The sequence below is a fragment of the Bison bison genome, unplaced genomic scaffold (assembly GCF_000754665.1).
Source record: "Bison bison bison isolate TAMUID 2011002044 unplaced genomic scaffold, Bison_UMD1.0 scf7180017864533, whole genome shotgun sequence".
NCBI classification, from domain to species: Eukaryota; Metazoa; Chordata; class Mammalia; order Artiodactyla; family Bovidae; genus Bison; species Bison bison.
Window position 1 is genome coordinate 12,826,917 of NW_011495082.1, and position 24,015 is coordinate 12,850,931.

General features: G+C 34.9%; 1 protein-coding gene across 2 annotated transcripts in view; it reads right to left on the minus strand.

The window, feature by feature from the left end:
- CHD1 (chromodomain helicase DNA binding protein 1) overlaps positions 1–24,015 on the minus strand; it is a 74,819-nt gene that overhangs the window by 37,103 nt on the left and 13,701 nt on the right. For both annotated transcript variants that reach the window (XM_010831965.1, XM_010831964.1), the window contains exons 3-14: positions 11,124–11,325; positions 10,010–10,120; positions 8,950–9,014; positions 6,632–6,781; positions 6,223–6,494; positions 5,103–5,328; positions 4,840–4,940; positions 4,450–4,628; positions 3,469–3,596; positions 2,378–2,594; positions 1,638–1,727; positions 572–762 (exon numbers count right to left, since the gene is read on the minus strand). In XM_010831965.1, the coding sequence (XP_010830267.1) occupies positions 572–762; positions 1,638–1,727; positions 2,378–2,594; positions 3,469–3,596; positions 4,450–4,628; positions 4,840–4,940; positions 5,103–5,328; positions 6,223–6,494; positions 6,632–6,781; positions 8,950–9,014; positions 10,010–10,120; positions 11,124–11,325 (1,932 nt within the window). The remainder of the gene's footprint in view (positions 1–571; positions 763–1,637; positions 1,728–2,377; positions 2,595–3,468; positions 3,597–4,449; positions 4,629–4,839; positions 4,941–5,102; positions 5,329–6,222; positions 6,495–6,631; positions 6,782–8,949; positions 9,015–10,009; positions 10,121–11,123; positions 11,326–24,015) is intronic.

Here is a 24,015-nt window from a genome sequence, read left to right on the forward strand (position 1 = left end):
AATTACTTCTAATAGCTATCCTTCCAAGAAATCTATTGTATATCTACAGATGTAAAATATAAGCTATTTTATGAAAAATTGTTTACTTTCCTTGAGTTAAATAAAGATGAAATATTTTCAAGTATGGGAGTGATTATCACTAAAATATTTCTCAAAGAAAGTTATACATCTATTGAAAGAAAATATGTATATGACCTTGGACAACTTATCTTAGTCTGCTTTTCCTAAAATTATTAGAAAATGGAATTTTCTAACAATACCTTGTTATTGTTATTACTACTGTTTAAGAATGATACTATTTCCATTTTTAAGCAATGGATATTCTGAACAACAGGCAAAATCAACTGTTTTAATTTATTATCCATGGCTCAAGCTTATTTATTTACAAAACTGAAAAATAAAAATATTATTTTGAATTCTATTCCATCCCATTTCTTTTCTTCTTAATAATCTCTGATCCAATGTTTGGGACAATAAAACCTCCTTCTGACCTTATTATCTACACTAATTATTTTCCTGCTAAACTTAGCAAATGAAACTAACATTAAAATTGTATCTTAATTTATCTTACTTTTCTGGCATAATGAAATGTAGCAAAGACCAGAGCTCTTTCAGGGAGTTTTGCAGAGGAGTTCCAGTGATAAGGAGACGGTGATTGGACTTAAAATCTATTAAAGTTTTATACAGAAGAGAGTCATCATTCTTTAATCGATGTGCTTCGTCCACACCTATAAATGCCCAATTCAGACCTCCAAGGAATGCCTTAAAATGAACAGAAGAATGTAGTTAATATTTTGAGAGAAAAATGTAATTCAAATCATTAAAATGAGGCAAATTTAAATCTATGTCCAATATTTCAAATACAAATTATGTACTATTCTAAAATTTATTGGAATCTTCAAATCAAGTAACTCAGAATGAAAAACAAAGTTCCTTCCATGACTAACTCAACCATTAGAAAAACAGTATAATTATCCAGTGAAAGTTTTTACTAGCTTACATACTGAAAATAAAAACTATAGTGTCATTTAAAAATTTCACAATGTTTACAGCATAAGTCCAGTAGAAACCTCATTAATGTTAATTTGGAGAAAATAAATTTGGAATAGTATCTAACTCCAAGTATAGTTACAATTAACTGCTATGATTTTTATGAATTATTTATTTACAATATATACATAAACTTTATAAAGTCTTAGTTTGACTTATGGAGACGGGCCTGATTCTGCTACTTAAAAGTTGCATGACTTGAGGCAAGTTCATCAACCTCTTTGAGATTTGACTTTTTTTCACAACAGGGACAGAGGTGTATTATAAAGTAATTATAAAGAATTAAAGAAGATAATAGCTATAAAGCATTTACCCAGTGGTAGTGTGATACTTCCTCCTCTTTAAAGACCTTACAAATCAAGACACTATACCAAGCTGGTTTCATATCCTTTGGTTTGTATTTACAACACTTAAAAATGTAAAAATCAACCTTACTTCAAGGATCATAAAAAAATAAATAGAGAAGCTGGACTTGACCCAGAGACTTTGCATCTGCTGACCACTGATTTATGTTTATCTTTTCATCCTATCTACAATGTAAAGGAAAAACTGATATACAACAAACAGAAAAACAGATTAATACATACCTTATCCTTCAACAAGATTTCATAAGTTGTTAACAGTATATTAAATTTTAACCGTTTGGTCTGGGGATGCATCCATTCATGAGTTCTTATCTATCAAGAAATTTCAAAGACAATTTTAAAACAAAGATTTTTTTAGAAGAATACTTTTACTTGAGTATCTGAACTAAAATCCATTCAAAATACAAAAAACCTGTCTATATGTTTCTGTAATAAAAACTTTAACAATTCTTTATACAGTACAAACTACAGTGATCTTACTTATAAGTAAAATATAAATACTCCAGCATATCAAAATCTTCTATAAAAAAAAAGCCACATTTTTAATATATGCTTTTCACTGAAGGAACTTCTCTTTTGACCAAACAAAAGTGATTTCCTTTTTGTAGATGAAATAAGTCTGGGGTTTGCTTCACAATAATAATTGGGAGGAAAGTATCATGTAGAGGGACAGATGAAACAAAACGGGCAAGAGTTAAAACTGTGCAGTTGGACATAGGACATGGAGATTTTATTACATTCTTCTGTAGGCTTTCATATATATTTGAAACTTATAATAAGGCAGGAAAAAATATATATAACACTAAAACAAAAATTAACTATTAAGCCAATCAAACATGTGATGAATCTTACTCTGTAACAAGTTTCATGCTGGAAACTAAGACTTTATAAAGACCAATCAAAGACTTGTCCTCAAAGATGAGTTTGTCTAAATTTCTAAATTTGTGGTGAAAACAACTTACCATGTTTCTGCTGTTGATGTCACCTAAATAAACCACAGCATTCATTTGAGAAGCCCATGTCTGAATCTCCCTTTGCCAGGAAGTGAGAGTGGAGAGTGGTACTACTAACAGAAAAGGTCCATATAATTGGTGTTCATGAAACAAATAGTTCAGAAATGAGATCGTCTGTATTGTTTTTCCAAGGCCCATTTCATCAGCAAGTATGCAACTATTACCTCTGCAAAATGAAAAACAAAAATCATGTATGCAATAACGATTCAAATTTACAAGTAACCTTTATACATAATCCATGTAAAAATTTATATGAAGTTAAATCAGATTAATCTGATAGGTATTATTTACAATATGCATTTTTATTAACTATAATAGTATAAGAGAGTTTATGATTTTAGAACACAAAAGCAGCTTTAAAATTAACAGAATTATTTACAGTCAGTTATGGAGATAAGGACACAATCCATCTACAAGTGGTAGAGTCCGGATAAAACTACAGCTACGTTAAAGTTTAAAAAACAAAAAAACTGCACCCTAGTCACCTACACTGCCAAAAACAGAGTAGGCGACACATGAGAGAGGAAGAGAAAAACAGAAGCCAAACTGGCTATTAGAAATAACTGGAAGAGAGACAGTCCAGGACACTGTGAAACAACGTATACATATTCTTATTCCAATTAAAACATTTTTAAATATTGCAACAATCAAAAGGTTCTTTTTCTTCTTAATATAAGAAGTACTATTTATATAGGGCTTCCCTGGTGGCTCAATGCTAAAGAACCCACTTGCCAAGACAGCAGAGACAGGTTTGATCCCTGGGCAGAGAAGATCCCCATGGAGAAGCAAATGGTAACCCATTCCAGTATTCTTGCCTGGGATATCTCATGGACAGAGGAGCTTGGCAGGCTATCTAGTCCATGGGGTCACAAAGAATTAGACATGACTGAGCAACTAAACAACTGTTTATATAATAGGAAATTCAAAGACCTATGTATAAATACCAGAGGGTCTTATCCTTTATGCTGATGGAAATCTTTTCCAAACCCCATATTTGTAAAAATTTATCCTCTTAAATAAACAATTCAAAATATACATACTTGCACCAAGAGTGAGCAAGCCAATTTAAACCATTCAGTTGATAATCTCTTAATTCTAATCCTTCATGTCCTCCAATATAGGATGGCTGCTTCTTTAGGGCTACAAATCTTGGCCTTTGTTTTAATACCTTTTGTAGAAACAAATATTAACATGAATTATTAAACATAAGAAATCATATTAAAAGATGAAGATCTCAGCTTTTACCATAAATTTTAAAATTTCATCTCAAATCATCACACTCAGAAATTCCATGACAAAATATACATGAGGACTGAAAGAAGTCTGTTTTCTATAACAATGTATAGTGACATATTCTGGTCTCTTTTCGGAACAAAAAATGACAGAGGTAAGTGAGTTTTTGCTGAAATACTTGGATCTCACGTTTCTCAAGTAAAAGCTATGTTAAATTCATTCATTTTACCACAGTTCCAGCCCTGACCTAGAAATAAAACATAAAACTGGTTTAACTTTCCATCTGATTTCTCATTTCTAAATTACCCTTATGAATTTAATTAAATCTTATAATAAGAAAACAAATTCTAGTAGTACATAGACCCCAAACTATCACTAGTAGTAAATTTTAAGTATTAGGCAAGGCAGTCCTTGATACTTTCTTATGGGGACATCCCTCTTTTCCTTTCCTATCATCAATGATAATATTCACCACCTTTTAAATCAAGCATATACATCTAGTTTCCAAGAAATTTTCCATTTTTGACCTTCCTAACCCAGTCCCCACAACTGCCACCACCAATTTATTATCTTTCTGACACAAGTTTCACTCACCAAGGCTAGAAGACAGTGCCATATCTAAAATGGCACAGCAATTACAGGAATATCATTTCCTGTAGGACCTACCATCCAAAGAGTTCTTTCCTGTAGCCTGTATGAAATCAGGATCCAACTCTCTGTGTGGGGCTTGTAGTATTTATGATGCATAAATACAGTTTCAATAATTTAAAATGGCAAACAATACTCACTTTGCAGTCTTTAAAAGGAGTGGTTTTTGATTGATTCCTGCTGAAATACTCATCTATGCATGCTTGAAACTTTTTGGAAATAAGAGCGCCATCTTCCCAGCTGCACTCTGAGTATGGAAGACCCTGCCATTTGCAGTAATAATCAGGATAGCCAGCAGCTGACTTCTGATTGGAGTGAGCTGTAAGATAAACCAGATATATTTTACACTGAATTTTATCTAAGGAATAATTCTTGGTAAAAACTATACAAGTAAAAATAAGCCATCTGGTTTACACTATTACTATTATAAAAGCAAGCTACTTTATTTGATATGTAGGCAAAACTTTAAGTTTTCAGATGACTTCAAGCATGGAAAGATAAATGTTTAATTAGAATCATTTATTACTAACCAATTATTCGCTCCACTATTTGATACTGCTTATGGAGATCATCTGTAAGTTCTTGCTGACAATTATAATATTCCACATCTTCTGGAGAAGCATTTTTCAACCTGAAAGATTATTAACCCAAGAACAAAGTTAAAAATCTCCCCTAAATCCCATCTGTGCACAAAATCTCCCATCTTGTCACTCAAATGTGAATCAATTTGAATAATGAAGAAACTGAAACAAATTTAAGCATCACTAATTTTTAACTCCAACATAAAACATACCATCTTTTTGTTTCCTGATCTTTTTTCTTATAATTATCTAATTTTTTCATTCCTCTAACATTTTGCTGCTTAAGGGTTTCCTCTGTCTCCCAAGTATTGTGGATATGTGACCATCCTTTCCATTTAATTAAATACTGGATCTCTCCTGGTTCCTTGTTTTTTTCAAATCCTGCATTCGGGTCACCATCTGCTTCAACTGCATAGATGGTTGTAGTAGCACCAGTAGCTGAAAAAAAATAGTACAATACTTCCATGTGATTCTGTTATTGAAGTATTTCAACTCAAAATTTCAAGAATATAAACAGAAAAATATATGCTCTTTTAAATAAGTAACAAACAGGGTATGAGTTTATAGGAAACTACATTATACATTCATAAAAGAAACTGAATTCTAGAACAGAAAGATTAAAAATCACCTTTAAAAACTACATATTTGAAATCACTATGTAGAAGAGATAGCTGCACTCCCATGTTCACTGTTATATCACTTATAACACGTAATAAGCGTCCACCAACAGATGACTGGATTACAAAAAACACTGTACATACATATACAACGGAATACTATTTGGCCATAAAAAGGAGGAAATCTGCTATCTATAACAACATGGATGGACCTCAGTAGCATCGTGTTAAGTAAAATAAGTCAAGAGAAAGATAAACTGTATGTTCACACATACATGGAAAAGGGAAGGAGGGAGGGGGGAATTCACTGACTGAGAGATCAGATTCAAATTTATCAGAGGTAGGACAAGTATGATGAAGTGGTCAAAATAGATTCTTTACCACTGAGCCACCAGGGAAACCCTAAGCAAGGTGTGTGTGTGTGTGTGTGTGTGTGTGTGTGTGTTAGTCGCTCAGTCATGTCTGACTGTGCAACCCCATGAACTGTAGCCTGCTAGGGACCTCTGCCAATGGGATTCTCCAGGCAAGGATACTGGAATGGGTTGCCATTCCCTTCTCCAGAAGCAAGGTCTATTTTACAGCAAATAAGTATAAACGTAAAAATTCCACCCTCAGCTTTCAAAGTTGCAAAGTCTTCAGGAAAAAATTCACTCTAGTAAATATTAGTGAAAAACAAAACCAAAAATGAAGGTTTCTTTTCTTTTTCTTTAAATACCTCCTTTTCTTCCAATCCGACAATCCATAAACCGTTCTATTGTTTCAAATTCCTCTTCCTCAGGTTGAGGAACATCCTCTCCACAGACTTCCAGGAGGTCATCAGAATCTGTTTTCATTTCCTCATCTTCCTTATAGCTAACATTGACAGTTGCTTGGCGACGAGAGCTTCTTTTATCATTATCATATTCTTCTTCATCATCCTCCTCCTCAGATGAATCAATCTGTCTCTTTTTTTGTCCAATAATCTTTTTTCCATTTTTTGACTTAGATCTAGGGAAAAGTGAAGGAAAGAGGTATTTTACAGAAATACTGACATAAAACAAGATTTGAGAAACTCTAAGAAAAAGAATGAATACCTTCTGTAACCAACATTTTTCAGAATCAAACCAAGAACATACTATACTTACCTATTTTGAGGTTTTCTACTTTTAACTTTATTTTTTGGCTCATAATCTGATTCTGTTTCATCACAACTGCTTTTATCTCTTTCTTCTTCAGATTCTGAATCCGAACCAGACTGAGAGGGCGATCCCGATCCAGACATCTGCCAATCTTCACTGTATATAAAATATATAATATGTTTACTTATACATATATAGCAAATTTTGTCTGACAAAATATAAAAATAATCAAGCTAAATTACATTCCAGCTAATATAAAAAATATCATTTTCACTCATTATAAAAATATTCAAATATCTGTAGAATAAGAAAATGCTGGAAAATATTCTTCATAGATTTCTGTAACTACAGAGTTTTTTGTTAATCATTTAATCATACCTCAAAATGTAACGTAAGTAAGTGGCGTTTAGGTGAAAACACAGTATGCTAATTTAGAGTCACAGCGCTTAATTTTGAAAATTCTGTCTAATTATACTTGCCATTTCAAAACAGATTCTATAATAATTCCTTTCATTCTAATTTTGTGGAGATTGTGATTTTTAAAAACATACCCTTTAAAAAAATTTTAAAATATCGTACATTAAGAAACTTAAAATAAGGTATCAAAAAATTGAAGAAAAAATAAAAACATTCCATCTTGACCAACATTCAGTAACTACCTTACCCTTATTACTATTTTTAGTCTATTTAATTTCAAATAACATGGAAAGAAAAAAATGTTGGATTCACTGTTAATATTCTACCATAGTATTAACTTTAAATGAAAGATATACATTAAGTTCTTACATATACACTACATTCTATATTAAAGGCACTGTTTCTACTCCAGTGCTCTGCACAGCTTATACCAATTACAACTATGTCATGTTAAGGGTTGCATAAGCAAGCCACATGCTAAAATCTGGTTTATGATATTAAAAAAAAACCATAATGGGAGAAGCTAATTTTTTATCTTGAGATTGTTTTTCAGAGTTTGCACATGAGACATAGCAATAGGCAGCATATATGAAAAAAAATCTCCATTTTATACTTTTATAGTAAGTACTATAATCATTTTTATATCCAACAAAATCTATCCATCATCTTAAATTACTCATATTTTAAAAATATTCTTTGCTTGCACTCATACTGTTTAGAAATTACTAATTCAGTGGAAAAGTTGAACAGCTGATAAGACACAGTAGCTGAAAATACACTCAGTAAAACAAAAGACAGATCTAAAGAAATCAGCCAGAATATAGCACAGCAAAAAAAGGATAAAACACATGGTAAAGTAAGACTCATGGTAGACCAGAAGGATGATCCAACAGACATATAATAGGTATGATCCAAGACAGATAAAATATCTGTTAACTGTAGTAACACAAATTGATAGAATGAAAAAGAGAAAATGCCAAGAGATCCAATGACTGAATTTTTAGAAACTAGTAAAACTCATGAATCTTCACATTAAAGATGCATAAAGTAAAGTGCATTAAGTGGGATACTGCTACTGCTGCTAAGTCACTTCAGTCGTGTCCGACTCTGTGTGACCCCATAGACGGCAGCCCACCAGGCTCCCCCGTCCCTGGGATTCTCCAGGCAAGAACACTAGATAGGTTGCCATTTCCTTCTCCAATGCAGGAAAGTGAAAAGTGAAAGTGAAGTTGCTCAGTCGTATCCGACTCGTAGCGACCCCATGGACTGCAGCCTACCAGGCTCCTCCGTCCATAGGATTTTCCAGGCAGGAGTATTGGAGTGGGGTGCCATTGCCTTCTCCATTAAGTGGGATAAATAAATAACAAATCCAAAGCTGGATGTACAAGACAATACGGTGGAACAATGTTTTTGAAGAAATGAGAGAGAAAACAACTCAGACCATCTAAAGTATCAGAACTGAGACCTGAAGTATTTTTTAACACTTCCTGGGTCAAGATCTTTGGGAAATTACAGTGAGTTGCTAAATGAGTTCTAAAGAGAAAGTAAATTTCATGTGCAGACAAATTAAGGATAACTATTAACATCCGAACTATCTGAAATCCAACATCTTTAGTCCCAACATTTCTATATAAGTTTTTCAAGTTATTAAGATCTTCTGATATTGTGACTAAGATCTTTGAAGTTTAAAAAATATACAGGAGAGGTGTTATAGGAGATAAACAAGTGGCACAAAAAAAAAACCCATGTTGTCACAGAAACATAAAAGAATTAATGGTTTACATTAACCTAATAGAATGCCATGAACCAAGAAGTTCACTTCTGGCAACAATTGGTCATAAAGGAAGAAATATAAATCGTTAGGATTTTCTTGATATAAAAGTAACCAGTTGAACAAAATGGCATACTCTTTATGCTTTTTCCTTTTGACCTCACTGGATGAGTCATCGGAATCTTCACTGCTAGAGGAATCCTGTACAGAAAAATATACAAAGTTAAGGCTGCTAATGATTAGAATTCAACTATAGTAACATTTTTTCTTGTTATACTATTAAACATTCACTTTACTAATAAAACTCTAAAGACTTTTTTCCATGTTACATTTATACCATAAATTAGCATATAAAGTAATTACATTTTTACTGCAAATATGTTAACAGCCAGTGAAATTAAGTAAACATCACAAGGTCAGCATTTTGTATAAAATCTTATAATCTACCATTTCTGGATACTACTACTGTTGCCTAGTAAGACCTCAAAAAGGAATCCTAATTGCTGGTATGTCAAATTCTCATTTAGTATTTTTCTTCCTCAATAGGCAGTTTTTGATATACAGATACCCCCCCAATCTTTGAAAGTTCAATTTATACCACTACACTTTTACAAAAGAACCTACACCAGTAACTGTTTTCACTAACTGAAACAAATATGAAGAGAATTTTCACTTTTACAAAACTCAATTCTGAGCACTCAGCATTTGTTTCGCAGCAAGCTGCTACTGAGGTGGCAAGCACGTGGAGCAGCCCCTTCAAGCTCCTTCCCTGGGAACTATCCTCAGCACTGAGCTGCCAGGATTCTGAACTGTGCCTGTGAGCATCTGTGCTTTCCTCACTTTGCCCGTGACAGTTACCAAGATGTGGCCTAAGGAAGCAGCCTCCTTGCTTTTTCATACCACTTAGCTCAGGAAAAAGGACATTCCATTTTCGGATAGGTGGGGAAACCTACAGTTCTTCCTGAATGTTTGTGTGCAAACACACACACATGCAAGCTCGTGTGTACACAGGAACTACACTGTTTATAATAAAAGTATGTCTACACTTCAAGGCTACTGATGCACATTTAAATGTAGTTATTTTCCTATCCTTCTAATATCCTTACTGTTTCTAATAATTTCATAAACAGCCCCCAGTTAAATAATTAGGCATCAAGACTACTTTTCAGATAATAGCTTTCACAATGAATAGTCACCTCCTCTGATCCACTATTAGATGAAGCTTGATGTTGCTGCTGCTGCTGCTGCTGCTTCTTAAGCATTGCAGATCTCTGAACGGCCAAAATACTAGGGCTAGATTTCCAGAACTGTAACAGAGATATACACAAGTGAAGAACAAAGTTTTGAGAAAAGTGGAAAAAGGATAATCTATTGAAAACCAATATCAACATTTTCACTGCCTCCAAATAATAAATAATAGTAAGACTATTTTCCTTACTCACATATATGTAAAACAATATTGCTGCAATATAATTAAAATAAATGCTGAGCTTTAGATGTATATAAATAATTTATGGTGTGTTGAGGTTCACAGACAGACAGCCTTAATCAATGTATTCTTTGGTGTTAGGACTATTGTCAAAAACAACAGGATAATATATGCTACCAGTGCTATTCAAAGTGTGGCTACCAATCCTTTAAACTGGTGTGAGGTGAAGATGAGGAGCTAGAGTCAGAATGCAAATTAACTAAGCACAGTTTTAGTTCGACTGACTTTTTTGTTTCTGGTAGCAAAACTTCCTACATGAAGGAAACTATTTGTATATTCTGGCCCAAGCATCTTATCATGACTGGTACTCTAAGTAACACTCTGTATACCATTCTGATGTATAGACAAGTTTTACTAAATCTTACAATTGCTTTTTTAAAACAGAATGGCCCTTGGCATATTCTACCACGTATCTTCAAGGAAGCAGAATTCTATTAAATACTCCTATTGGCAATACATTATATCCTCTGAAGATCTTGAAAGTAGAGATAACACTGTAAAATTAACAAAAAGACCTCAAAAGCCTTACATTTTTATCCATGAGACACTGAGTATTTATTTAACAATTTGTGCTTCAAAAAGAGAAAGTTTCATGTATGTTCATTTTATACTTGTCTTATACATCAATAATTATAGACTGCTTCTCTTTCAAGCCAATTAGTCCACAGATGACACCAAGTTCGAGAACAATTTAAAGTGCATTTTAATACTTAAAATCAACTTTTTCTAAAAGCTATATCAAGAATGCTCTAAACCAATGCTATACATTTTCCCAAAGTAATACAGGAAATCTACCTGTCATTGGATACGTTATTCATTACCTCAGCTCCATCAACTTTCGGTGGTTTTGCTTGAACTTTATTGTCTCGGGAATTGTCTGACTCAGACTCTGACTGACTGCCCGATTCGGATCCAGAGTCTGAGTCGCTGCTACCTGACTGGCTACTGCTTCCATCACTACTGCTTCCAGAACTCGAACCAGATCCAGAGCCGGAAGCTGACCCAGAATCATCATCCGACTGGCTACAATTTAAAAATAAATAGATTTCAAACAAAATTAATTCAAATTTTAGCTTTTCTTAACTCAGCAAAAAGCTCCACATCATTAAGCCTTGTTTGTTTAGTATGTCAACCATGTATAGCCAAACAAATAGAAAAAGGAATTAATGTTAATCTACAGCAATAACTGACTTGATAAATTTAGTAGCCTGGGCTAAAAGATAATTATATCACAATCTTCCTCCAAGGGTAATGAACAAAACCTACCAGGCAGAGAATCCTGGGCTAGAAACTTAGAATGACAAAATGTTTAAGACACAGTCCCTATTCTTAAAAGGTCATTTGATATAGTGAACATAAAAAAGAAATTGTGTGAAGAAAAAATGTGATAAAAATTCTCATTTAGTAAAAGGTAGAAAACGAATTAAATTGAGTTTCAACTTGTTTGCAAGTCCACATCTATGTTCTATCATCTCAGAGGAATGTAACTTATTACAACTAAGCTATGATAAAGTACAATTTACTAAAAAATAAGATTACTAATTTCTTTTCTGAGAAAATTATTCAATTTTTTATGGTTCCATAGTAATACGTCTGAAATAGTAAATTCTCACAATCTTTCCTAGCCTCTGTACACATACACATACACTTTCCAGCACTTATTTCCTGTCCAAAGTAGTCTAGAAATGGTCTATACCTAATTGATTGTGTCAATCAATATTATCCCAAAGGCCATTTGTTAACTGGTGTTTACATCTGGATTGCTGAAAACCAGGGCATTAAATTTTTTAAATATGTGGCAGACTCAGCTTTTGATGTAATTTTAACCGACTTTATGAGAAACAACAAGGTAATGTCACACACACGGAGCAAAACTCAAGCTTCTTATTCTCTTGCTGTAGTTCTCAAAAACATCACTAGATGGAGGTATTACTCTACAAAAACTATAAGATCGAACAGTAACCCTTCCTAAAAGTAATTTTTGAGAGCAAGGCATTAATAGTTTCTACCTGGAAACACAGATATATGTTTTCAAGAAGACATCTGATTCTAAAAGTTTTGCTTACAATGTGAACAAACATACACCTACTTTTAAAATTTGGGAATCTAGTGGAATAAGTTTTTCTTCATAGAAAGAGTAAACAAAAAGTTCCATCTTAAAGGCTATATCAAAACCATTTCTGCCAGTTTCTACCCTCCAGACACATGGTTCAATAGCATAGTGCCTTTTAATTAAAAAACAAAAGTGACCATTCTGCATTCTATTTCGGCCCTTGAAATTTCAGTAAGAATATCAGAGAAGATATTTTTCCTAACACACAATTTCATTTTTCCCTTAACCCACTAGGCAAGCAACACTTTTCATTTATTACTTTAGCAAAAACTATCATTTGTTAGGCACTGGGAAGACTGAGATGAGACAAAAAGTCCTTACCATTATAAGAACATCTAACCTAGTATGGAAAGACAGTCATGTCAACCAATAAATACCTCTCTGGGCTATATTTAAAATAATTCAACCAGGAGGTATGAAGAACACAAACAAGTCAGGCACAGTAACTGGAGAACATTTAGAAGAAAGTGAAGATGAACTAATCCTTTAGAAAGAAGAATTAAGTAGAAGGGGTATCATTTTAATTGCTTATAAGCTTCTTGAAGGTACTGTTTTTTTTCCCCAGAGTATCTTACACTGGTGGACGCTCAGTAAATACCTGAAAAGTAAATGGATGGATAATTGAATCTGGGAGCTATCATGGGCCTATATTCTTAACTGTATCTTGAGAAAATAGCTAGTCAAAATTCCTTCTTAATGTATCAAGATTCCTTGTTAATGTATCAATATTCTTAAGTGAATGCAGGAAATCTTCCTTTCATAATCTTTAGGTGAAAGTAGTTCTGCCTGATGAAAAAAGCAAACAGCCTGAGCCTACACCACTCTAAAGGCAAATAGGCTTATTATCAGAATGTCTTCACCTTAGATATTAAAAGCATGAAGTATTTATTTCACTTAAATTGTTCATAGCAGGACTAAGAATATACATAGAATAAGTAAGGAATACCTTATATACTGCCATAGAATGAGATAGAGTTATGTGAAAAAAAAAAGGCAAGCTACAAAACTGCATTTATAGTATGCTTCCTTTGTGTATGAAGGGAGAAATGTTTACACGTATTTGCTTATGCTTTTTTCAAAAGCAATAATGGTGTATAAAACAATTAAGTTAAAAATGGTTACCTACAAAGAGAGGGGAAAGAAGAAAGCAGAAGGAACAAGGATTGAAATGAGTTGTCAATTTCTGAACCATGCAAATGTTTTACACAATTTATTTTAAAAGGAAATTCTAACACTTGAGAGATAAATATATATATAGGTTTGGGGGATTGGAGAACAGTGGGACATAAAATTCTGAGGAAAAACAGGTAAAAAGCCTCTCCGTAATGAAGTAGTTCTATTTCAACCCACTGTTGCATATGCTCTTTCCAAAATAAAAATCAAACCTGCCCTAAATGGGTAAGTCTTCAGTGGCTCTGTAACAAAAGTAAAACATCTATGAGGTGCAGGAATCTGTCTCTGCCAACCTATCTCCAGCCAGTTTCCCGTCTAAACCCTTAGTTTTAGTGATGGCATACTACTTGTAATTCTCAGAAAGTGAGTTTCTCTTTCCACTTTCTGCTTTTGCACAATTACTTCCTTTTTAAAGATTTTTTCACTATATAATTTCTACCTGAGCCTCACTTCATGGATACTTCTCTGACAAATCTCTCCTGACTCCAAAGTCAAATCAACCCAACATTAAAGCTTCCATAGAAGGCTTCCCTAGTAGCTCAGATGGTAAAGCGTCTGCCTGCAATGCTAGAGACCAGGGTTCGATCCCTGGGTCAGGAAGATGCCTTGGAGAAGGAAATGGCAACCCCCTCCAGTATTCTTGGCCTGGAGAATCCCATGGACAGAAGAGCCTGGTGGGCTACAGTCCATGGGGTCACGAAGTCGGACGTGACTGAGCAACCACCACGCACGCGCGTGCGCGCACGCGCACACACACACACACACACACACACACACACACACAACATGAAAGCAGGAAATCTCACCTCAGTATTCCCACAATATCCTGTACCTATTACTATCTTAGCTACAGGCACATAATGTAATATTCACTGTAGTTTCTGTTTTATTTTTTGGTATTCTACCATATGTTCCTAGAGTGCTGGAATTTTTACTTGTTCTTTGTATGCTGAACACTAAATGAAGGGCTCAACATATGTTTGGTGAGTGGATGGATATATACATAAGCAAACAAATCAAAGATGCTTACGGATATAATATCTTATATAAAATTCACAAATAGATTTGGACTATAAAAATATTTCTCAGGTCTAATTAACATTTTATTTATTTAGGTAGTAACCAATACCACTGATTTTTTAATATAGTATCTGTATACCACTTACAAGTTATCCTTATGAATTATATTAAATCTCAATAGCCCAATAGTATAAGGCAGAAGATTATTAAAAATACTTAATTCTTTCCCTTATCGTTTTCAATTTACAAAAGAAAACTCATCATATGGGTACTTAGATAAAAGAGTTTTCTTAGGGTAAATTAAGTAAAAAAAAATACATTTAAAAGAGAAAACAGCAATTCAAATTAAAGTTTCTTTTCAAGATTGTTTTTATGCTCAATTTCAAATATAAACAAGAGCAATCAAATAACCATTTATCTATCAACCAGCTTCACAATTATCAACTCATAACAATTTTGTTTCAAATAATCCAGCTTTCCACAAACACATAATCTCAAACATATTGAAATTTCATCCATAAATAGTTTAGTACTTATATGTAAAAACAAACAATAAAAACTCCACTATTTTTAAACATCCACAAAACTAGTACCATATTTTTTAAAAAATCACATTTTTGTAATGTTAAATATGAAATTATTTTTTTCCCCTGCAATTTATTTTGTGGAATAAATTAGGCAGTTTTTCCTACAGACGCTTCCTGCTTTCCAGATTTTACTAACTGCACTTCTGTGGTATTATGTGACGTATTTTTCTGTCCCTTGTGTTTCTTATAAATTGTCAGACCTAGAGGCTCAGACTTAATTCAGTTTTCCTTGGCAAGAACATGTTTGAAAAGTTGCTGTGGACCTCTAGTAGAAAAAAACAATGTTTGGTTGTCTCTTTTTGTGTGAGGTTGTTTGATGTGTGTGCTCATGTTATTTTCAGCCTTATCCCTCCATTACATAGTTCTTCATAAGCCCTACACAAGCTCATTCACTATTTATTTAAAGGCAGTAAAATGGTGATATTGTCATTCTTTACTTACCCATTATATCATTTCTCCACTAATAGGTGGAATACTTATTAATATAATGAGAAATTTTCCCTCATTATATTTGTTAACTTTGAGGTACAGTTCATACAGGAAAGGCATTTTCATTTATTTTCCTTCTTTTCCAGCTTTCAAAATGAGCTAAATTGCTAGCATCCTTTCAAGGTAAGAAGACCAGTAATGTTCTAAATCTCACTATGAACTCATGGATTGAAATTATTTGATGAGTTTTAACAATCCATCATCATCATTAATACCCAAACTGTCCCCTCTTTAGCAAAGAGGAAACCCTTTATTACTTCCTGAATCTTTTTCACAAGACCTCAAGTTGTCTCTGACAGCTTCCTCACTTTCTGGTCTGACAAGATGAACCAGGCTCATCTTGTGTATTTCTTGCGTCAAATTGTAACTCAGGCATTTCATCAAAAAGCCTTGCTTCTGTTTATGTTAGAAATTAAACTGCAACCTGAATGGGTTGGTTATAGCTTTTAAGTTTTTTTTTAATAAGATGAGTTAGGATATGTGTATTTTTAGATACAATGTATTAAGGATTAATACCAATATTTTCAATTTAAATTTGTAGGTCTTTTACTTCTTTGATTTTTCTATTTATACCATCACTTGGGTTCAGTTTCTTCGTTCCAAATGACACTAGTAAAATCATTTATTTGCTTTATCTTAGAATACACATAACAGTTGCAAAACAGTAATATCATTATTATATGATTACTAAAAGTTAATATTTCTTCACAATTCTTCTTGGCCTTCAGGAATACTCACCCTTACTATTAAACTATTGCTTTGAAGCCAACTAAAATTGTTTATTTCCGTATGGTCACTAATTTTGTTTAATTAGGGTCATTTGCTTTTACTTCATTTTTAGGAACTGCTTTTATTCACTTTGATTTAACATTGCTTTATTTATTTACTTACATTCAATTTGAAAGGTACAAAAGTTAAAATCCAAAATCTAGCTTTTATCTTTTATCTTCTCTACATCATGACCTTCCTCCCACTACAGTAATTATTTTTTAAGTTTCATTTATTTTTCCTTTATCGATAAAAGCAAATTATAAATAAGAGTATTTTTATATTCCCCTTTCATAAATGATTATTAACTTATTTATAATCTTAAATAATCGATGCCACATTGTATATACATTGTATCCTGGAGATCACTGCACAACAGTGTACAGTAGATATACTCCCTTCTCCTTTATGCAACTGCATATTCTCCATTTTGTAGAAACAACATAGTTTCAACCTGTCCCTCAAAGATGAACCAATCTTTGATACCACAATGATATAAAAAAAACCCTATGTATCATTTTGCATTTATGACAGTGTACCGTATTTGCTATTTATCAACCAATGTAAATATACCACCTTTGAAGTTTTAAACTTATCATCAGCTAGCACCCAGATCTTGATTCCAAAATACACATCCACACTTTTAGTAAACTAGGTGTCCTTTAGGAAATGGCAGATTCTAAGGCTGGGACAGGGAAGGTACCAGATGAAACTAAATAAGCTTGCTGTGCCAAAAAGCAAAATACTAAATACAAACAGAACAAAAAAACACGATATAGGAGCCAATCTGAAGGGCTTCCACTGGCTAAATCTGATTTGGGCATCAAAACAAACAGTAAAAGATAATTACCTAGTAAATAAAACAGGAATCCCCAAGTCCGTGCTGACGACAGGTAGACAGGGAGAAAGACAGATGGCAGGGGAGGGCTGATAGAATTCTGAATGCCAGCTGGTAATGTGGACAGTGTGGTAGTGCTGGAAAGCTACCATGTTGCAATCATCATAGAAAACAGTGATTTGGGCAAAAACCACCAAAGATGCTAAATGTGGGGGGAGGCGGGGAGGAGGCTTTGATGAGATATTTACAGTCTCAAAGTATCTTCTTACAAATTGCTTATTAGCTATATTAATGGATAAATTAGAAACTACAGTGGGGGAAAAAAAAAGATACTACCCTGTCCTGGTGATCAAAACTAGTTTTATCAATAGGGACAGACATACATCATGAGCCTCCAGATTTGACACCTTGTGAAAGATGTATTGTCACTCACACAGTCCTTCAGCCAGGGAATCCAAGTGTAGGAGAGGCCCAGGGTAGGGGACCCAAGTGTAGGGAATGTATAACTTGGATCAAATCATAAGTAAACAAGTAAAATCTAAATTGTGAAATATATTCTATAAAATAACTAGCCTATATGTAGCCTTCAAAATGCTTATGTCAAGAAAGACAAAGAAGAACTGCTTCAGATTAAAGGAGATTAAAGAGACGTAACAACCAAATCCAATTTTAGACAGAACCCTGTACTGAAAGATGACTGGGATGACAAAACTGGAATACAGATTAAACATTAGAGTATATTACCATAAATTTTCCTGGATTTAACTACTATACAGGGTTTATATAAGGGAATTCCTGGGCTTTTATATATACACACACACACATACACACACATACTGAAGTATTAATGCATAAATGGATATAATGTTTGCAACCTACTCTTAAACTCTTCAGGAAAAATATGTATTACATATATATAAACATGTATGAAGGGTGAGGATAAAAGGGAACAGTGGAAAAGCTAACAATCAGTGCATGCAGAGAGTACACACATGAAGTTCTTGTACCTATTCTTTCATCATTTCCATAATTTGAAATTAATTCAAAATTAAAATGTTAATAAAAAAAAATTTCTCCAACACCACAAGTTTTGGTCACTAATATTCAATATTGTGAAATCTCATATTTAAATAATAAAAGCTACAAAGGTGAGGAAGTTTTAAAGCTGCAGAAGCCAAATGCATATGAAATAGGCAAGTAAGTAAACATTCAGTAGCATGGAAAATAAAAGTATCAAAAATTCAGTCAATAAAATGGCTAAGGTACAGGTAGAAATATAAAAACTACCTAAAGCTTTTCCTTAAGAGATATGAAAAGGTAAAAATACCAAGGGGAGATTAAAAACCAACTGCCTCCAACAGCTGCCTCAGAAACTGCTGATCGCCTAACTCAGCATGTCTTCTTTTCCTTAGTAACAGAAATCTCAAGGTTAAGGTCCACCCAGTATAAAAAGTGTATAGCACAAGCTCCTTGCAGCAAAGTATGGCTATTAGCTAAAAGTTTCAACAAATGAGATATAAGCAGAAATGTTGGGCTGTACTTCCCAGAAGGCTACTCAAGCAGGCTGACTCAGCTAGGAGATGCTCCCTTTCCTTGGCCCTTGTTTGCCTCCAACATTTCCAGCTGTCTGACAGGAGGGAAAGTGCTCAAAATTCACATCTGCACAGATTCTTTTAGTATAAAAGCCAACATTTTTTCCCAATGTTCCCAAGGTTATGGTACATCAGTGTTTTTAATGACTTGAGTGACCACAAAAAATTAGTACTCTGTTCAGTAAGACATTAAATCCATTTTTAAATTGTTTTTTCAAGTTAAATTTTTAGGAGCTTTAGCGCACTATCATCTACAGTGTACTTCCTCATGAGTTCCACATAACTAAAATGTTATGATTCTGTATCTATGGATTAGCTTTGAGAAATGCTTTTCAAACAAACAAACATCAAAATGAATATCCCTCTCTGACTTTACAATTATGCATGCTTTGGTCCCATCTCAGAGGCTTTGGTCACACCTTAAGGGGTTTTAATGGCTCACCTTTGTTCTTGGGATAAAATGATTAAAATCTGACCTCTGCCTACCTTTCCAATTTATCTTAAACATCTCTCTGGTGGCTCAGAGGTTAAAGCGTCTGCCTGGAATGCGGGAGACCTGGGTTCAATCCCTGGGTCAGGAAGATCCCCTGGAGAAGGAAATGGCAACCCACTCCAGTACTCTTGCCTGGAGAATCCCGTGAAGGGAGGAGCCTGGTAGGCTACAGTCCATGGGGTCGCAAAGAGTCGGACATGACTGAGCGACTTCACTTCATTTCACTTCATTCTGCACCCTAGGCTCGCTAATTTCCTTCAGTCTTTGAATCTGCCACACCTTCTCACCTCATGCTGCTGCTGCTGCTGCTAAGTCGCTTCAGTCGTGTCCAACCCTGTGCGACCCCATAGACGGCAGCCCACCAGGCTCCCCCATCCCTGGGATTCTCCAGGTAAGAACACTGGAGTGGGTTGCCATTTCCTTCTCACCTCATAGGCCTGGGAAACTTGTTAATCCCCGTCCCACCTTCGTCCCTAGTTCAAGACCTCTCCCCCAGGACTGCATTAGACACCCAGCATGGTATCTGGCAGAGTGCACGCTGAACATAAGCTAGTATGTGCACTGCAGTTTATAGTAACAACTGTATCCCTACCTTCTGGCACTCTACCTGACATGTACTCTGAAAATGTATTTGTGAATTAATAAATGGTTAATACCACCTTCTCATTACTTCTTCAAAAATAGCATAAGTCTTCCATAGAAACTTTCTTGTTCTTACTTCTGATTTCTCTGTCTTTACTTTTCTCTTTTGGGTTTTTTCTTCCTCCAAGTCATCTAATTAGAAGTGTTTGGGGGAAAATAATTTTAAGAAGCAGCTTTCTTTTTAAGAATCAGATGATCTGAAAACACTAGGTCCACTTCCCACATGGTCACAATTGTTTATATCTAAGTAGCACTGGTTCCTTTTGATGAAGGATTTGACCTCCAATTCAGCCAGTTGCCTCCCCTAAACAAATGTCTTATACCTGGAGAGCTTCATACATTTATGTTATCTGTTGGCCCTTTGGCTGTTTCTCATTTATGCTCCAATTAAGACAAAATTTTTAATACCTTTTTATAGCTTTCAAAATATTTTGGTACTGAAATCCATTTTATCCTCACAACAAGAACAAAATGTCCTTGAAGGCACACAGTTTTTATAGACCATTTTTAGAGGAGACAACCCTTCTAAGGACCCAGCAATAAGTAGACTTAATTCTGTAGTCACATACTAAGTTCTGATCCCAACCCCAGCATCCTGTCTGGAGAGTCTGTATCCTTCCAAATGTCCTGTGTTGTGACGTTTGCTCAGGATTTACTGCTCTGAGTCCCCTTCTGTGCCTGGCACGTCAAAGCTTTCTCTAAAGTTCAGCAGCACATATACTCTTCCCCCCTTTGCCCTGTATTATTTAGCATTTTCATGTGTCTGTGGGTAGAAGTGCTTTGGAGTGCAAGTCCATGTTAGCTCAGCCCCACCTGTGCAGAATACCAATACCTCCTTTTCTTTATATTCAACTTTATACTCTAATCAATCCTGGGAACTAAAGAAAACACTAACACCTATACTGGGTACTTAAGAATGATGTATTCTCAAGTGAATAAACAAAGAGTCTTTTGTGTTACAAAGAAAAATAAGCTTTTTTATCACAGATATTGGAAACTAGTCTGTAATGGAACATAAAGGAAGAATGAATAAAATAATGACCTTCTAAGAAAGGGGTAACAGTAGACAGCTGCTTTCCTATCACCAACAGAAGAAATAGCCCGGCTAAATCCTGGAAAAGATAGAAAAATCAAAAGTAAAGCTGGAATTTCCCTGGTTGGTCCAGTGGTTAAGACTCAATGCCATCAATGCAGGGGGCACGGGATCAACCCCTGGTCAGGGAACGAAGACCTCACGTGCTGTAGAACGACTAAGCCCACACCCCGCTATCACTGGGCCTGCGTGCTCCGGAGCCCACGCACCACAGTAAGAGGCCCTGTACCACAAGGAAAGATCAAACAAATAAATGTTCATAACAAACAAAAACAGTAGCACTAATGAAAAAGAAAAAAGACTATTTAAACATCCTATGTAAGTTAGACTACCTGTATCAAAGTCTTAGGATCAACGATTTCAGTTTAAGAACGCATCCATTTATGTACGTCTTTCTTTCCTAATAAACATTTGCTTTCTAATACATACCCCATTCCCCCCCTTTTTTTAAACTGGTAGAATTTAGATAAATTAGACTCTGGGGAGGAGGGGAAGAAAAGTTACAGGATACATCAACAGAAGGTAACGGATTTTAGACAGATTATTATAATAGAGGATTGTGTGCCTGACATTTACAGTAATAATTTACATATTAAATTACAATAAATAGAACTGTATTTACAATTAAAAAACTGTATTTACTACTCTAAAGAACAAGTATCCTGCACTAAATTCTCACTTTATGCCTTTCTGCCACCCACCTTAACTACTGCTTTAACATCAAAAACATTCAAAAGGACATCTTTCAGAGAGTTTTTGAAAGAATTTTTTGACAGACATTTGTGAGGAAATTCGAAACTTGACAGTATTCTGAAATTCGACTTTTCTTCTTCTAGCCTCCTAGCCTTTTTGTCTCATTATATTTATATATGTACACCCGTATTTTTCTGCTGGGAAAAACTGAGGGCAAGAGGAGAAGGGGGTGATAGAGGGTGAGATGGTTGGATGGCATCACTGACTCAATGGACATGAGTTTGAGCAAACTCAGGGAGATAGCGAAGGACAGGGAGGCCTGGCGTGCCGCAGTTCATGGGGTAGCAAAGAATCGGACACGACTTAGCAACTGAACAACAACACCCATTAGATAAGCCTTAGGTTTCTACCACACAGAAATAATAAACATACTTAAGGATTACTGTGAAGATCTTTAAAAAATGTAAAGCATAATATCTGACCTATACTAGGAGCTCAATGCTGCTGCTGCTGCTAAGTCACTTCAGTCGTGTCCGACTCTGTGTTACCCCATAGACGGCAGCCCACCAGGCTCCCCCATCCCTGGGATTCTCCAGGCAAGAACACTGGAGTGGGTTGCCATTTCCTTCTCCAATGCATGAAAGTGAAAAGTGAAAGGGAAGTCACCCAGTCATGTCTGACTCTTAGTGATCCCATGGACTGCAGCCTACTAGGCTTCTCCATCCATGGGATTTTTCAGGCGAGAGTACTGGAGTGCGCTGCCATTGCCTTCTCCAGGAGCTCAATATTAATATCTATTTTAGAATTTAAAAAATGATATTTTTTTTTGGAGTTCAAGATCAGAATCATTACTTCAAAATTTGTTTCAGGTGTTATCTGGACTGTCATAATTATAAGTATAAATTCATAAACTATCTATGAATGAAGCCTGTAGAAATACTAACATTTTCAAACAAATTGATTTTTAAAATACAAAAAAGGGTGGGGGGGTGGGGGGAGACATGGTCATTACTAACTGGTACTATGTACCAAACACTGGATTCTTGTCTCATCCTTTCCTTTTCAAATAACAAAGCTGAGGTTCAAAGAAGGCTAAGTGAAGAAACAAATACTAATATTATGAAGAATTGAAAGAAAATTCAGAAAAATGAAAGCCACTAAATTCTTAGGATGATACAAACTGTTTTAAAATAAAAATCCTTTGTGTGCCATATGTATGCTGTCTGCTTGCCCCCCTCACTTACCTAGCATCCACTGGCTTGCCCTTTGGTATTACATAACTGGCACTCCAGTGTAAAACGGCACACGTCCACCCAGCTAAAGATTTCCCAGTATGTCTTTCAGCTAGGTGTGGCCATGTGAACAGGTTTTGGCCAAGGGATTACAGCTAGAAGTGATGTGAAATTTTTACACCTTAGCCTTAAGCATTAACTGGTTTGCCTTATACCCGCCCCACTCCCATCCATCTTCTTGCTGGCAATCACTGGGGCAAGATAAGCTGTATGTTACATATTAACAAAGCTGTCCCACTAGCCAGAGCACCTGAGTAATGTCAAGGGGTAGAGCTTAGTCACTTGATAATAGTTTAATTATTGAAAAAGAAAAGTAACATTTTTGAAACCCTGGGCTCTGAAGACTCTAGTATATATCACTTTAATTGGTTCTCTGATTTGCTACAATGATGTTTTTGCAAAAAACTTTTTTGAAATAAGACCTGTACACAGATAATTTGAATTCATTTGTTCATCTCTTCAACTAACATGTATTGAGCAAGAGTTTCTAGTAAGGACAAAATGCCATGGGAAAAGTAAAACTTGAGAAATCAGAGAGATAAGGACAAAGTTGGGGAGGCAGGGAGGGCAAGATATAAGGATGTACTGGTTCCTGATGGAGGAACTGGAGGTAGGGCAAATGAGACTAGGGGTAAGGCTTCAGAGAGGGAGCAACTTCAGAGCTGGCTACTGGTGTATTCTCACACTTGCCCTTTAGAAAACACTTCCTCTCTGAAGCAACCGATAAAATTTCTCACTCTTTAAGATTACTCAAAAATATCCTATCCTTCATGTAACCCTCTCCAATATCTCCAGGGATAGGTCATTGCTCCAGCCCATGTGTTCACAATATTTTGCTCATATGTTACTAATAATTCCTTCACAATATCACAATTATGCTTATACATGTATCTCTCTTCTAACTACATCCTGGAATTCAT